At 43.9% G+C, this 16,392-nt stretch overlaps 1 protein-coding gene and 1 long non-coding RNA gene across 3 annotated transcripts in view; one reads left to right on the plus strand and one right to left on the minus strand.

The window, feature by feature from the left end:
* Adamts9 (ADAM metallopeptidase with thrombospondin type 1 motif 9) overlaps positions 1-16,392 on the plus strand; it is a 163,403-nt gene that overhangs the window by 57,695 nt on the left and 89,316 nt on the right. For both annotated transcript variants that reach the window (XM_075983443.1, XM_075983444.1), the window contains exons 20-23: positions 5,990-6,200; positions 6,663-6,827; positions 9,025-9,189; positions 16,026-16,145. In XM_075983443.1, the coding sequence (XP_075839558.1) occupies positions 5,990-6,200; positions 6,663-6,827; positions 9,025-9,189; positions 16,026-16,145 (661 nt within the window). The remainder of the gene's footprint in view (positions 1-5,989; positions 6,201-6,662; positions 6,828-9,024; positions 9,190-16,025; positions 16,146-16,392) is intronic.
* LOC142856242 (uncharacterized) overlaps positions 1-16,392 on the minus strand; it is a 51,256-nt gene that overhangs the window by 1,414 nt on the left and 33,450 nt on the right. The gene's annotated exons all lie outside the window — the stretch shown is intronic.

The following is a 16,392-nucleotide window of genomic DNA, read 5'->3' on the forward strand; positions in this document are numbered from 1 at the left end:
GAGGAAGTCCTTTCCGAGGTCTGGGTTTTCTTGTGGATGTTGTGTTTGTTGTTGTTGTTGCTTTCTGAGTACTGGGGGACTTGTACATGCTAGACCAGTGTTCTGGCCCGGAGTCAACCCCCACCTTCTCTTTACTTTTAAAGAGAGAGTCTCACTAAGCTAAGAATTATTTTTTTTTATTGAGAAAAGGAGAAAAAAAAACAAGTTTCCACCTCCTCCCAGCCTCCCATTTCCCTCCCCCTCCTCCCACCCTTCTCCCCCTCCTCCCATCCTCCTCCCCCTCCCCCCACTACTTTCCCCCTCCTTCTCCAGTCCAAAGAGCAATCAGGGTTTTCTGCCCTGTGGTAAGTCCTAGGTCCTCCCCCCTCCGTCCATATCTAGGAAGGTGAACATCCAAACTGGCTAGGCTCCCACAAAGCCAGCACATTATGTAGGATCAAAACCCCATGCCATTGTCCTTTGCGTCTCATCAGCCCTCATTGTTCGCCATGTTCAGAGAGTCCAGTTTTATCCCATGCTTTTTCAGTCACAGTCCAGCTGGCCTTGGTGAGCTCCCAATAGATCAGCTCCACTGTCTCAGTGGGTGGGTGCACCCCTCGTGGTCCCGACTTCTTTGCTCATGTTCTCCCTCCTTCTGCTCCTCATTGGGACCTTGGGAGCTCAGTCCAGTGCTCCAGTGTGGGTCTCTGTCTCTATCTCCATCCATCACCAGATGAAGGTTCCGTCCTGATGGGATTCCTCAGCCTCTAAGAATTATTTTTAACAGCTATATGTAATATCCCCACATTAGTAAGATGGTTTTTATTATCCTTTAGTACAACTAATAGCCTATTAATTTTTCAGTTACTATTACTGTCTTTGTCATTGTGCCGCAGCTATGAACAGACACTGTGACCAAGGCAACTCTTTTTATTTAATTTCTTTTCATTTTTTTAATTAAATTTCTTGGTCTGTTTTACATCCCAACTAGTTTCTCCTCCCTCCTCTTCTCCCATCCCCTGCCCCTTCAAGGCAACGCTTATATGAAAAGAAAGCATTTAATTGGGAGCTTGTTTACAGTTTCAGAGGCTTAGTCCGTGCTCATCATGGCGGGGAGCATGGTGGCGCACATGGTAGCAGGCAGGCGCAATGCTGGAGAAGAGATACCCCCTGACCTTTAGGTGAGGGACTTGGCATGAGCTTCTGAAGTCCCAGGGACACACTTCCTCTCCCAAGGCCACACTCCCTAAACTTTCCCAAAAAGTGCTGTTCCCTGATAACATTCAAATATAGAAGCCTATGGGGCCATTCTTATTCAAACCACATCTCTAACATAGATTTTATCCTTGTTTTGTGTGTAAAAATCTTAAATCTGAGAGTTGCTATGCAAGTTGCTTTAGATCCCGCTGGTTCGCATAGTAGCCTAAGGTGAGATGTGGTCCATCCCTTAGGAGGGCCTGTATGCTTCAACTCGAGAAGAAAGCTGTTCTCATTCTTACTTTGTTAATTCTGTAGCATGGTATTCATATCCCACATATGAAGAATTCATCTCTACCAGTGTCTGTCCTGTCCCATCCATTCTGGGACGTTCTGGGGCTCTGTGTATCTGGTTTTTCTCCACATGTTTGAATCAGATTGGAGCTTGTCACATCCTGAACGATACATGCAGATACTGTAGGGATGCTGCGGAGACCACTAAACCTCCTCCTTTTATGATGCCAAAGAAAACAAGTCTGTACAAAGCATTTCAAGACATAGAATGTGACAGTAAAAACAAACAAATGATATTTTAATAATCTTATTCCAAGTTTACCTAGCAAGTGTTCTTTTCAAAGCAGAGTTACTTTTTGCCCTGTTACTTCAAGAACCAAGTACTTTTCTCTTTGAGCAACCTCCATACAAGCCACAATTTGGGGTGCAATGGTGCCAGTTTCTCCTGCAGGGGAAGCTGTAAACACAAGGTTTACCCAGATCTTAAAGATCTATGCAGGACAAGGTAGGATCAACTCAGAAGAGTCAGGCTGCACAGAATATCACAAGGGGGCTGCCTCCTCACTGGCCAATGCTTCAGACTTAGTGGAAGCTCAGCATCACGACTTATGTCTGGGTTCTCAGCAGCAGGGAAGCAGAGGCGGGACACCCTGATCTCTTCAAGACCTTTATCTCCAATGCTCTTAGTACTCTTGCTAAAATAGAAAAAAAACATTGTAAAATATCAACCATGAATTTAACAAAGTTACAACCTCCCAAGAGAATTGGTAGGAAGGCTGAGAGTTTGAGACCAGCCTCAGCTACCCAGTGAGACCCTGTCTCATTAAACCAAAGGCCCAAGATGCTGCAGCATGGACAAGGCTCTGGTCTGATCTTCAGCACTGCAGAAAATGAAGGGTATGAGGCAAAAATAGAAGTTTCTTGGAGAATGAAATGCCAAGGATAGCAATAGTCATAATAATCATAGCTAACTTATTGAGTATCTTCTGCAGTTGTTAAATGTCCATCTTGTCCCAATTACGACTCCCTCTATGAGGTGGCTCCTGTTTCCCCCATCTTGCAGGAAGCTTCAGCTTGATGAGACGAAGTGATTGACTCAGGCTGCCTTCGGTAATAAGTGTGGGAGCTTCCATTCATACCCAACGCCTGCTGATTAAATAACACGTGCTCTGATTTTCATTTATATTTTCATAATAGCAGATAAATCTTTGGCCCAATTTTTTTTTTATTCTGACCAATAGCTAGGTCAATGTGTTATTCTAAATCCCCCATTCAGAGTCTACTTTTAGAAACTTTTTTTTTTAAAAAAAAAAAAAAAAACAACTCTGCAGAGGCCAAGTGAGGACAACAGCCGGAAACCAGGGTTGGATGACAAAAGCAGTTCTGATTGCAGATAAGAAGGCAAAGGGATTTTCTCCCTTCAGATCAGAGTGGGGAGGAAGTAAGGAGCAAGTGGCGGAGAGAGTTCAGGATTAACTTTAGAGCTACCGAACTAGGCACGCGTATGCTCGTGCCTAAAAGTCAGTGAGAGACTATGGCTTTCACTCGGTGCTCAGACTCATCTCTTACTGGCTTCTGCTGATTGCTGGAAAAAAATTAATGGTGCCTGCTAAAATATACAGAGATGCAAACCAAGCCTAAGGAAGATACACCGTCCCCTTTGCCCATCTGACAATCCGTCTAATCAAAACTTATGCCAAAGTGTGGCCAATTAGCTGTGTGCACCACCGAGAGAATGGAGAGGGAATGGTTACTGCTCGGTCAAATTCCAAAATAGCTTCTCCCAGAGCATGTTTGTGGATCGCTAGTCTGGTGGAGTTCACCAGCCTCTGTGTCTGAGCGGCCCTCCAAAACATTGTCTGCTGCGTGGAGGCTCACGACACTCGCTGATCATGGCTGTGAAGCTCTGAAGAGCTCCAGGGTAGGAACCCATTTCACCTGGTAGTTCTCAGAGATGTTTCACCGCCAGCCCCCATTGCTGCTCCTGCACTGACATAACACATGTTTCTTGATGTTCACTTGTTAACATATTGGAACATGGGTTTTGTCTTACTTATTCAGTATTGGTGGCTGAACATAGACATCACTTTCCGCCTCCTAGGCAAGGGCTCTGCCATTGAAGTATATCCTCAGTCTTCAGGTTTCTGAGGCAGGAGATCTCTATGTAGGATAAGCGGCTGTAAGTCCACAGTTCTCCAGCCCCTGAGTACCAAGACACATGTACGCACCACCGTGCCTGACTAGAAAATACTTTCCTGAAATTTAATAGTTGAATAGGAGAATAGTATTTTATTGCCCGTAAAATGAACTATGAGTACATTGTGCTGAAGAACACATCACTGTCCGGAAAGAATATAAGGCAAATTAGATATCATTTTGAGTTTTGTTGCTTTTTTTTAAGGTAGCGCCCATGAACTTCTTGCAGATTCTTCCAGGATCTCTGCCTGGACCCCTAGGGATTATGGGATATGAGGGAAGTGACTTTGGCAGCCTGAACTGCCAGGACACCTCCCTCCTTTGGCCAGATGGTAAATAGGCTTCCCACAGGGAAGTGACGCTGGAGACCACGGAGAGGTAGCCAAAAATCAAAGTGCAGATGAAAGTTCCAGATGCCTCTGTTGAATGAGCTCCCTTTTTTCACCTCACTTCCTCTAGGAAGTGACAGTTTGCCCCAGCGGCCTGTGACAGGATGAGATAAAGGGCGAGCTTACAAGGCCTCGTTTACCGCGTTAGAACAAAATCTCCCTGACGCTGTCTCCCTGACGCTGTTTCAGCGTAATGGAAAAGCCACAGCCTGCTTTATTTGCCGGTGCTCAACTCTGACCTACTTTCGGACATTACTGAGAAATTCCTTGATAAGCGTGTTGGCTTCTAGTCCTCTTTCTTTCCCGACTCCTCCCCCAGACAGGTGTGCACGTGTGAACTGTCAGGAAGTTGAGAAGTGGCATGCCACCCAAGCGCTCAGATGTCGAGAACTGACAGTGGAGAATAAATCGCCTGGAGAGAGTAGAAGGAAATGATCTTTTTCTAGATTTCCAAATACATTTCAAGATCGCTGACTCAGAAAACTCTAACTTTTTTTTTTTTAATTTATGTTTTAAATTCAAGCACTCTGGACTCTGTTCCTATTGCATTGTAAAAATAAGAGTAGGCTTTAGTCTATGCTGTGCCCCTGAGTGAGTCTGAAGGCTTCATTATGGATATCAGGGATTAAAAGGTGGCCAATTCTGATGGACTTAAAAGTGGAGAAGTAGGGTTAGGGAGACAGCCCAATTGTAAACCCAGGAAACTGAGTTCAGTCTCCAGAACCCACACTTAAAATGTTGAGTAGAATGGTGTGGCCTTGTAACCTCAAAGCTGGGGAGATAGAGGAGCCCTGGGTTTCTTGGTTGACCAGCCTACAAAATCGGAGAGTCCCGGGTCTCAGTGAGCCTCCCTCAGAAAATAATGTAAGGTGGTAAGACAGTTTAGGGGGGAAAGGCACATGCCCCAAGCTTCATGACCCATGTTTGAGCCCTGGGGCCCATATGATAAATGAGAACTGACTCTCACAACTTGTACTCTGACCACCAGACCTGGTACACACACACACACACACACACACACACACACACACACAATAAATGTGATTAAAACAGCAAGGTAGAGGGGCACCTGAGAAGCAACACCTGATGTGGCCTCCACATGGACCCACACATATTTACATCTACACAGACACACACACATAGACACACACTTACAGTTAACACTGGCACACATGTTCATAACACATACAAACACACACACAATGCCTGCTGTCCTCAAGAAATTTACTGTCATGTGTGTGTATGTGTATAGTATATGCGCTCATGTGAAAGGCTGCTTGCCGGCTTCACAAGCTAGAGGAGGAGGCCTGCTTCATTACTCTCTGCTTCATTCTGTTGAGACAGGGTCTCTTCTTGATCCCGAAGCTGGGCCGGTGGTCAGACCCAAGAAGCTTACGTCTTTACTTCACAGCATAATAATAATGTACACCATGTATAGTGCACTTGAAATTTTTCAATTACACTACATATTATTCATTCCTGCATTGTTATCAGAATAGTCACTGAGCACTTACAAGCACAGCCACATTCACAGGGGAACCCTGCAGGTGAGTTTTCCAAGAGCGGGCCTAAGGAGCCAAATGAGATGCTTGCCTGGACTTCTTAAATATAAAAATTGCCTTTTTTTTTTTTTGCTATGCTGAGTCCCCTCCCCCCCCCCTTTTTTCTTTCTGTGGTTTGAATTTCAGACAGACTGTACCAGGCAGATTCTTCGCAGAGATAGCATTTCTGGCTATGGTTCTGTGACTTCCATGTACATTGGCAGCTGTGAAAAATACATGGATACGTTGGCTTGAAATTGGATTTTTAACTGGCTGTGGCTTTGAGCTTTCATCATATCTGAATTAAGAAAGAAAGAAATCACCTTTCCCGCTAGTTGGATGTGACACATAAATGTAATGCGTTGTTGGTTTTCCACCGTTATTTCTGCTTAGGTGGCACGTGGCCAGCAGGAGTGAATGCAGCGCCCAGTGTGGTTTGGGTTACCGCACTTTGGACATCTACTGTGCCAAGTACAGCAGGGTGGATGGGAGGTCCGAGAAAGTCGATGACAGTTTTTGCAGCAGTCAACCCAAACCGAGCAACCAGGAAAAATGCTCAGGAGAGTGTAACACAGGTGGCTGGCGCTATTCGGCCTGGACAGAAGTAAGTCGGTTCTCGCTCTGAGAGAGTCTTGGATACTAAATTCAATGAGTTGATGGTGGCTCCTTCTTGGATTGTGTTACGAAACCCATTTAAACTGGATGGAAAAGAGAGCTGTGATTGATTTATAATGCCTGGCCAAGTCAAGCTTTGCAAGAAAGAATCCCAAGGTTAAATTGCAATGTCTGACTCAGGCATAACATCCAGAAAATTGTTCATGGTGAAGCTAATCAGCCAACCATTTTTATAGCCTATTTTTGGTCTCAATTTGCCAGTGAGATAATATTGACTTCAGGATAAACCTCATAATGAACATTGAAAAAGAATCTCCCACATAAAAACTAGAATCGGCTATGGTAGGGCACTCGTTTCTTAAGGGTTGAAAGAAACGGTGTAGCCATGATTTTAAGCGTATTTTATAAGTCACTCAGGAATGCCCAATTTCTTTATTGTTTATGCTCCTAGTGTTCTAAAAGCTGTGATGGTGGTACCCAGAGAAGAAGAGCTATTTGCGTCAACACCCAAAATGATGTCCTGGATGATAGCAAATGCACACATCAGGAGAAAGTTGTCGTACAGAGATGCAATGAGTTCTCTTGTCCTCATTGGAAATCAGGGGACTGGTCAGAGGTGAGGAGGGCAATGCTGGTCCCTAGGTCAACTCAAATGATCATCCAGGGTCCGGTGGGGGTGTAGACTGCTGAATCTGTCTTTCTTCTCCCCTGGGGAAGCAATGATTCTTCATTTCCATCATGATTGAAATCCTTCGGTCCACCAGGGACTTCAGAGTCACTTGTGCTTTGCCTGACTCTTGCAGCCAGTAGCTGCTGCTGCTGCTGCTGAGTTTGAAGTAATGACTCTTCCCCTCCCCGTTTTTGTGTCAGTTGAAAATTAATTAAGTGTGAAGTTAAAATAGTTTAGACACGAGTCCAAGAAGGAGGGTTTCCATCTTCCTTGTCTTTGAAATATGAGAGTTAGAGAGCAGTGAACAGCTCACCTGACTTACACATCTGGGCACGTGGGAGCACTTGCCAGAAAGAGAAGGCCAGGCTGAGTGTCCAGAATGATGCGTCTCATTCCTTGCACGATGAAACCCAAGGCAATCAATCCTGTTTATGTCTGTCTCCCTATCTTTGGATGCAGTATCCATCCTCACTATTACTGTAGCCCAGCATTGTCACAGCCCAGTGAGGTTCTCAGCAAGACGGAGCCTAGATCCACCTTCATCCATCAGGGGATGCAAGGAGTTGAGGAGTAGGTGGTGCCCCTTATTAACTGGCCAAGTCAGGAATGTGGTGGAGCGAAGTAGCCACAACCACAGCTCCTGTCTGCAAGCCCTTCCCTTCCCCATGTGAGCTTACTTCGGATGTCAAGCCTGCAAAAAAAAAAAAAACCCTTCACACTCCTGGAATGGTGAAACAGGACTGTGCGTCTCCACCGGTGTCTGCTTTGTGGGCAAATGATCTAGTGCTTTCCCAGGAGGCAGTGGGCTAAATCCTTGATTTTTAAAACATAACAGAAGATGGTGGTGTCACATTTTACTTAGATAGCTAATATTAGTTCAAGTGGAATTATAGATGAAGTAATAGCCAGGCATGGTGGACATGCCTGTAATCCCACCCGTGGGAGATCAGGAGTTCAATACCACCCTTGGCTGCGTGTAATGTAGTGAAATTAAGGCTTCATTAGCCTGAGCTACATGAGACCATTTTCTAAAACAAAATAAAAAGGAAAGGAAAGGAAACTTTTGTAGCTAGTCTTAGCTGCATGGGAGTTTGAATCATACTGAATATACAGTGTGATTGTTCCAGCACCCAGTTCCCACGCAACACCCTTGGATAAAAAGACTGGAAAGAAAAGAGTAAAGAGTATAACATACTTTCAATTATTTTAGCTTTGTCTTGTATGCTCCTTCCACGGTTTTTAATTTTTTTCCAAAATGAGCACAAATGATAATGATGATTATAGTTAACAATTTTTCTTTCTTGAGAATGTCATACATGTATACTGTATATGCTAGACGTTTTAGTTTCTCTGAGTCAGAATTATTGTTATCCCCATTTTACAGATGTAAATATTGAGTCACAGAGACATTGTGACTGGGTTATAGAGGTGTATGAGTTGATTGAGCTTTTAATTCTTCACACTGAACCTCTGGGCTGGGAAATCCTGACTATTGCTTCTCAGAGCATGGTACGCTGTTAAGGTTCTGTGTTTGAATCTGGGCATAAGACATTAAATATAAAGGGAACATGAGGAAATGATGCAGGAGGGAAAGAGGAAAAGGAGATCAGAAAAAGTTTGGAGGAATGGGAGCAGCTAGCGGGAGCAAACACGGGTGAAGCGTCATGGTGTGTGTATGTGTGTGTATGTATGTATGAAAAAGTCAGAATGAAGTCGAGGAAGAATCCAGAAAGAAAGGGGCTGACAATGCAGCTTCCTTAGCAGAGCACTCGCCTCGTCCTCAAAAAGCCCTGGGTTGGATCCCTGCAGCACATGAACCAGCCTTAGTAGGCACACCTATATGGCAGGGGTGGGCAGGAGAGGCGAGCGGATCAGAATGTTCAGGCTCCCTCAGTCACAGAGTGAGCTGGAGGCCAGCCTGGGCTCTGGGAGGCACTGCCAGGATAAAAAGAAGGAAGGGGGAGAAGAAAGAGAAAGTGATGAAGGCGCGGGGAAAGAGCTGGCTGTATTTGCTCATTGCTGCCGAGCAGCAGAGAGGGCCTGTGTATGAGAAAGGGCCACCTGTTCTCATTAGCCACCAGCCCCCAAGGGCCCCAGCGCGTTGATCAGAAACAACCCTGACAGCCTCTGCTTTTCATTCCAGTGCTTGGTCACCTGTGGAAAAGGACAGAAGCACCGCCAGGTCTGGTGTCAGTTCGGCGAAGATCGATTAAGTGATAGAATGTGTGACGCTGGGGTCAAGCCAGAGTCCAGGCAGACCTGTCAGCAGCCAGAGTGTGCAGCCTGGCAGGCAGGTCCCTGGGGACAGGTATTTTGAATGATAAGATTCTTAACTGCATTCTTTCCTGCTTATCTGAAGAGGGGCATTCCAGGGGTGGGGTTTCACCACCAAGCTCTGTGTAGGTTGGTTTGCCCTGTACCTCTGTGGCTCTGGGTTTAGTGCAGGGGACTCAGTGGCCTGCAGCCCTGCCGTGCAGTGAGGGTTACCTTGCCCTGCTGGAGCAGATTACTCCGGTTACAACCCCACGTGCAGGTTTTCACCCCTTCCTAAACTGCAGCACACAAGCATTTAAACAAATTCACAACAGACGTGGCATCTGGCAGAAGCAATCCTCTGTGGGGATGTGATCCTGTCTGCCAGCTGATTTGGAGCAGAGGGGCTAGGCTGGGCTTTGGAAGGGATATTTCGGCTGCCAGCATAAGGGATCCAAAACTCCACTCTCATAAATAAGTGAGATTCTTCAGACGTAGTTGGTTAGATCAAAGGGGTCCGGAATCATAATCATCAGGTCGAGAATCTTTTCCCAGTTGTCTCGAGTGTAATAGGTTCCACTGCCTTAGCCTTCTACCATTTCAAAAGGAGAGAGGGCATGTCCCCTGGGCCCAGTTTGCTCTTGGAATCCAGTCTTTCCTAATATAGAAGCAAGAGAGTGCTGTGTACGATTTAAGCAGCACTCCAAGTTCCCCGAAGAAGTGAACAGCTGTCTGCTGTCACTTATGCAATCTGTTGAAGAATGGCTCCTCCACCCTGACCAGCCACCGGCACTCCTGTTCTTCAGCCTCTGTCTCCATTTCCAAACTTGTGTGCAATGTGCAGGCAGCTTTACAGCCACCTCTGGGGCTTCCTCATTCTTACTGATTAACATGTAGTGTGTGTGTGGGGGGGGGTGTTAAAGAGGATGTGTGCGAGTCTGTGTGCCATGGTGTACTTGTGGGAGTTAAGGTACCACTTACACAGACGGTTCCATACCAAGAAGCCAACTCAAGTCTTACTCTTAAAGGCAAGCACTTCTACCCTCTGAGCCCTTTTCTGACCCCCATACTGACACTTTTCTGCTAGAATATTCTGAACAAACAAGAAGAGCCCCTTTATCCTTTCTAATAGTGCTTCCTGTTTGTCCAAATCTAGAGAGTTTCTCGATTAAGGACAAGGTGTTAGCACACGTTGAGATCAATGTCAAGATAGGACTGTCACATCTCCTACAACTGACCGACCCGTCCATCCTTCTCCCATCTCTTATAAGCGATTTGGTCTTTCTTTAACCAGGCATGCAACTTAGGCAAACAGTTTTTAAGATGTTATTAAAAGAGTCAATAAATATTCGCATGAAAATATTTTCCAAAATATGTGATAGCAAAGAGAAAAAATCCAACACACTGCTGAAGTGAAAAATGCGGGGCATTCTTTGTTGTTGTTTGGCTTTTGTTGCTGTTGCCATTTATTCAGGATTTTTATATTTGTAAACTTGGAATTGTATTCTGTCTGTATTTTTTGATTGAAAAGAAACATGCAGGGCATGTTTGACTGTCTTAAAGGGAACAGCTCAGTGGTATTCAGTATATCCATGTTTTATGATCTCAGTGTACTGTCAAACTGTTTCCAGCACTCCAAAAGAAACCCCATATACATTCAACAGCTCTTTCCCATCCCCTGCTTCCCTAACCTCTGGCAACCATCCATTTGCATTCTGGGTCTGTGGATTTGCATATGCTGGACTGTTCATAAAAGTGGGCGGCGGTGCTAACACATGGCTGATGGGGCCGGCGTCAGTCACACTACATCAATCTTTTGGCACCCATCCGCACAGTAGCGTGGGCCAGCACTCCTTTCTCTTAATTTCTGAATCGTATTCCACTGTGTGAATGAGCATCCAAGATAGACATTTGGGTTCTTTTCACATCTGGGCTACTATGAATATTTCTGGCATAAATGAACAAGTATTTATTTTCATAGCTAATGCCACTTATTTGGAAGCTATTACCCAGAGAGGTAATTATTGGTTCCTATAGTAATTCTGTGTCGAGGTTTTTAACTTCCAAGTGGCTTTCTATGGAGGCTATACCATTTTCCATCCCTCCCAGCAATATGTAAGCAGTATACAATTTTTCCATGTCGTTGTCAACAGTTACTATTTTCCACTTTTGAAACTGTAGTCTGCCTACTGAGTGTAAAGTGCTGTCTCACTATGGCTTCTAGTTATATTCCTTTAATAGAAAAAGATGTTGAGCAGTTTGTCATGTGTTTGTCACCATTTGAATGTCTTCTTTAGAGGAATGTCTAGCCAAACTGCCTGTCCATTTAAAAAGATTATAATTCACCCCATTGGGATCAAAAACCCATTGCCATTGTTCTTGAGTTCTCAGTAGTCCTCATTGTCTGCTATGTTCAGAGAGTCCGGTTTTATCCCATGCTTTTTTAGACCCAGACCAGCTGGCCTTAGTGGGTTCCCGATAGAACATCCCCATTGTCTCAGTGTGTGGGTGCACCCCTCGCGGTCCAGAGTTCCTTGCTCGTGCTCTCTCTCCTTCTGCTCCTGATTTGGACCTTGAGATTTAGGCAGTTTGGATGCTCACCTTACTAGACCTGGATGGAGGTGGGTGGTCCTTGGACTTCCCACAGGTCAGGGAACCCTGATTGCTCTTCCAGCTGATGAGGGAGGGGGACTTGATCGGGGGAGGGGGAGGGAAATGGGAGGTGGTGGCGGGGAGGAGGCAGAAATCTTTAATAAATAAATAAATTAAATAAAAAAATGAAAAAGAAAAAAAATAATTCACCCCATTGGAGCTGGGGCTGTAGCTTCACAGGTAGAGTGCTTGCCTTGCACAAACAAAGTCCTGGAGTCCATCCCTAACACCGCAGACACTGTAAACAGTGCTGCATTCCTATCATTTCAGTAATCAAGAGGTGGAGGTAGGGGGATCCGAAGTTCAGGGTCAACCCTGAGGATCATAGACAGTGGAAGGTCAGCCTGAGTTACAGGAAACTCTGTCTAAAAACGGGGAGGGGGAGAATCAATCAATCAATCAATCAAACAAACAAACCTCTAAACCACTTTAAAATGGACCTTCTCCCATTTTTCATGCACTCCACCGTTCCTTTTCCTAGTCTCATCCAATTCTTTAAAGGGCGTGAGGTTGTGGATGATACTATGTGAATTGTGCATATGTCCCTGGTACTAATTTTTAATCTCCCTGGTTGCCTTTTTACTCTGCTGATCATGTCTTCTGATGGGCAGATGTTTTTCCATTCTGATGGAGTTGCGATTCCCTTATTCTTTTGTTGTCTTTGCTTGTAATATCACAGTGGACAAACAAACACCATATCACACATGCCCTTTTATTTTTTTTAGAGTTAAATAGTTGGCTTTAGGCAACTGATCCATTGTTAAGGTTTTGTACATATGATGTGGGAGTCTGGCTTCACACATGTGGGTAAGCAGCTGTTCCTGCTCTGTTTGTTGAAGAGACATACTTTCTCCATTAAGAGTATTGGCACACCTGTCAAAAATCACTTGAGCAAAAATGCAGTTTTTTCCTGGACTCGGAACTAGTCTGATGCCTGTCTTTATGCCAGCATAAGACCATTCCAATTCCTCTCAAAGTTTTTGAGATTGGAAAATACAAGTCCTCCTAATTTCTTCTTTTTTTATATGTGTTGGTACTTGGAATCTCTTAACTTACCATTTTGTATGAACTTAAAGATAAGCTTTTTCATTCTTCACACAGGTCATGTGATTTGCCATTGGGTTTGAATGAATTCTGGATCAGTTTGAGGAATATTGGCATTTTTAGCCGTAGTTTACAGTGATTAAGTAATTTTCCATTTATTTAGGCCTTTTCATTTCTTCTGCACTCCTTTAGAGATTTTTACTGTAGAAGTCTCACATTTATGATCACATTTTTTCCTTTATTTTCTATTCGTTGGGATGTTACTCTAAATGCACTTACTTTCTTAATTTCCCTTTTTGTTATTTCTGATGGTGTATAGAAATACTTCTGATTTTTTTATTGTTATTTTGCCTCAGTCAGTGTCCTGAACCTGCTGGCTTTGCACGGTAGCTATAGTGATTTCCCTGCAGATTCTTTGGGATGTTTGTGCCTGTTGTGGTAACCTCTGCAGATAGTCCAGGCTTGGTTTCTCTCTCTCCAGTCTGCCTTTTACTTCTCCTAGCTTTTGCCTCTAGCTAGACCTCCAGTGTGTGCAGAACAGCAGAGATGATAGAAGACACCATTGAGTACCAATAATGCTTGTAGGGGCTTATAGGTACTCTTCACCACGTTGAGGAAGTGTCCTCTCATTTGTTTTTTTGGGGGGAGTTCTTTTGGTGGTGGGTGTAAGTTTGCCTGACAAGTTCAATTTTGCCAACTTCTTTTTATAGGTTGATATGTTCATAGGTCTTTTTAGGTATTTTTTTCCTGTTTTATCTACTTATATGAACTTTTAAAATTGCATTCCTGTGCTAAATCCCACGTAACTATGACCCACACTATGCCACAGGATTTGATTGTTAGTGTCTTCCTGAAAGGTTTTGCATCTTTATTTACATGAGATATTTGTCCTTATTCTTCCCCCTTCGCTTTTGATATTAAGATAATGCTGGCCCTCTGGGATAAATTCTTAAGAAATAATTGAAAGTTGCATCAGTATTCTGGCCTAGAATGCTCATTGCAGTGTTTTTTTAAAATAAGAGACAAGATATTTTGTTCATGCATATTTAGGTGCTGACCTTGTGGGAAATGATTACTCTTCTTCCATATTTTGGAAGTGCCTGAAAAGGGCTGATGTTAACCTTTTTTTAAAAAAAGATTTAGTAGCATTTGCTTGTACTTTTTTATTGAATTTCTTTTTATTTTTAAAATTTTTATTATTAAGTCAGTGTCTTTTGTGGATATATTCATATTCATATCTCTCTCTCTCTCTCTCTCTCTCTCTCTCACACACACACACACACACACACACACACACACACTAGGGATTGAACCTAGGACCTCATGCACACCAGTCATGAGCTTTCCCACTGAAGCACATTGCCTGTCCTCTGTTGTTTTATTTTGTTCTGTAACCTGTTCAGATCTATTCTGGACTTATTACTTTCTTTGTCTTTGGGGTTTAGTTTGCTCTGCAATTTGTTCCTTGAGATACAAAGCAAAGTTAGGTTATTTTTTATTTCTTTTAATTTATTCTTTGAGAATTTTATGCAGTGTATTTTTCCTCGTGTTCTTTCCTATCCCTTAACTCCTCATAAATCCTCCCGACTCCTACCTACCCAACATCATGTTCTTTCTCTCTCTTAAAAAAAGAAAAAGAAAAAAAGAAGAAGAAAGAAATAGGAAAGGAAAGGAAAGGAAAGGAAAGGAAAGGAAAGGAAAGGAAAGGAAAGGAAAGGAAAGGGCCACTAAAAACCATGGAGTCTGATTCTTATTGGTCATCTACTCCTGAGATTGGATCTGCCTTGGAGTATTGAGCTTAAACAAAGTCACCACATGTAGGGGACAACATCCCAACTAGACACCAAATGCTACCAAATGAAATCCCCAGTACCAGTACTGGGTTACACATCTTTTTGAGTCGGTGACCAAAAGGATCCCATAGACTCCCGCCCCAAATACTATAGGCTATTGCCAGTGCTATCGGTTACCCTCCACAACTTGATGATAAGCTCCTATTGCTAAGGCTCGGCTGCTGTTTTAAAGTCTTTGTTCTTAATGTGTATAGACATTTGCAGTGATACGTTTCCTGATGAACGCTGCTTTCTCCATGTCTTCTGGTTCTCTACCATGTCTTTCATCTTTCTCTCCAGTGTTTTCTAATATCTCTGTGATTTCTTCTCTGACATATTGCTTAAGAATCTATCAGCTCCCACACATTGGTTCCACATACAAAACACACATCAGTTCCACACACAAAACTTTCCAGGTTTGCTTCTGTTATTGTCCCATTTCTTTGTTGTCAGAGAAGATAAGCATGTTACAATGCTATCTTTTAGATGTGCTAATACTTGTTGGGTGGCCTCCCTGGGAGCCTATCTTGAAACAATTCCTCATGAGCATTGAGCTGAATGCACCAGGTGGTTGAAAGAACAAAAGTGTTGAGCTACTTTGTTACCCAATCTGGCAGCTTCTTCCTTAGGTACTCCTCTACTTACTGCATGGCTTAAAAGTTATTATCACTACATCTCCAGCTCCATCAACAGTGCACCTTTAGCACTTGTTGCTGGCTCAGTGAGCTCTCCGGTCTAGGAACTGATTCTACATCTTTGCCTATCTTCCCCATAGCGCCCCAACCCCCATGCCCTTCTTTGGCTTGGAACTCTGGCAGTGTGCCTTGCACCCGTCTTATTGATCTCTGTATTACTCATGTGCTGTGATATATTTAACTAACTCTTGGCTGTTGCACATGTAGGTCCTTTCCAATATCTTATCTCTTTCTCATAAATGCGACTGCCAAGCGTGTCCTATGCAGAAACATTGATTCAGCTTTCAGTTATTGCCCGAGAATTCTTTTCCAGAAATCAAAGGTCACAGACCTTTGTTAAGACAGACACCTGTGTTAGCCAGAACGCTCCAGTGGGTAGAGTGAAGACTATGACAATTATGGATATTCTCCTCTCCCACCTGGCGCTCACGGTCAAGGAGTTGTGCCTTTTACCAGTGTGATTCCATTAGCAGACAGAGATCCTTGTAAATATCATTACAATGATGGACCAGTGTAAACTGTATAAAACGGGATAGCATAGTTTTACCTAATCTCTGGGTGTCGGCCCTTGGTTCACTCTGGTAGGAGGACTTTTCTCTTACAGAATATCATGGGGCGAGGACATGCAAGAAAAGGTTTTACAGTTTTGTCTCGTTTCCTTCCCCCAGTGCAGTGTCACTTGTGGCCAGGGCTACCAACTGAGGGCAGTGAAGTGCGTCCTTGGGCCTTACATGTCAGTGGTGGATGACAATGACTGCAATGCCGCAACTAGGCCGACCGATACCCAGGTGAGTCTCCCATCGCAGTCCAGTCATTGGCTGGGGGTGGTGCGGGGCCAAAGTGTCGCACTGGTTCAGGCAAAAGTGAAACATTTTCATAGAGGAATCCATACATAGAACACCTGTAACTAGAAGTTACTTATTTTCTACATTTAGAATCTAACTTTTTGGGGGGCGGGGAGACAGGGTTTCTCATGGCTTTGGAGCCTATCCTGGAACTTGCTCTGTAGACCAGGCTGGCCACGAACTCACAGAG

The sequence above is a fragment of the Microtus pennsylvanicus genome, chromosome 8, assembly GCF_037038515.1.
Source record: "Microtus pennsylvanicus isolate mMicPen1 chromosome 8, mMicPen1.hap1, whole genome shotgun sequence".
Lineage (NCBI taxonomy): Eukaryota > Metazoa > Chordata > Mammalia > Rodentia > Cricetidae > Microtus > Microtus pennsylvanicus.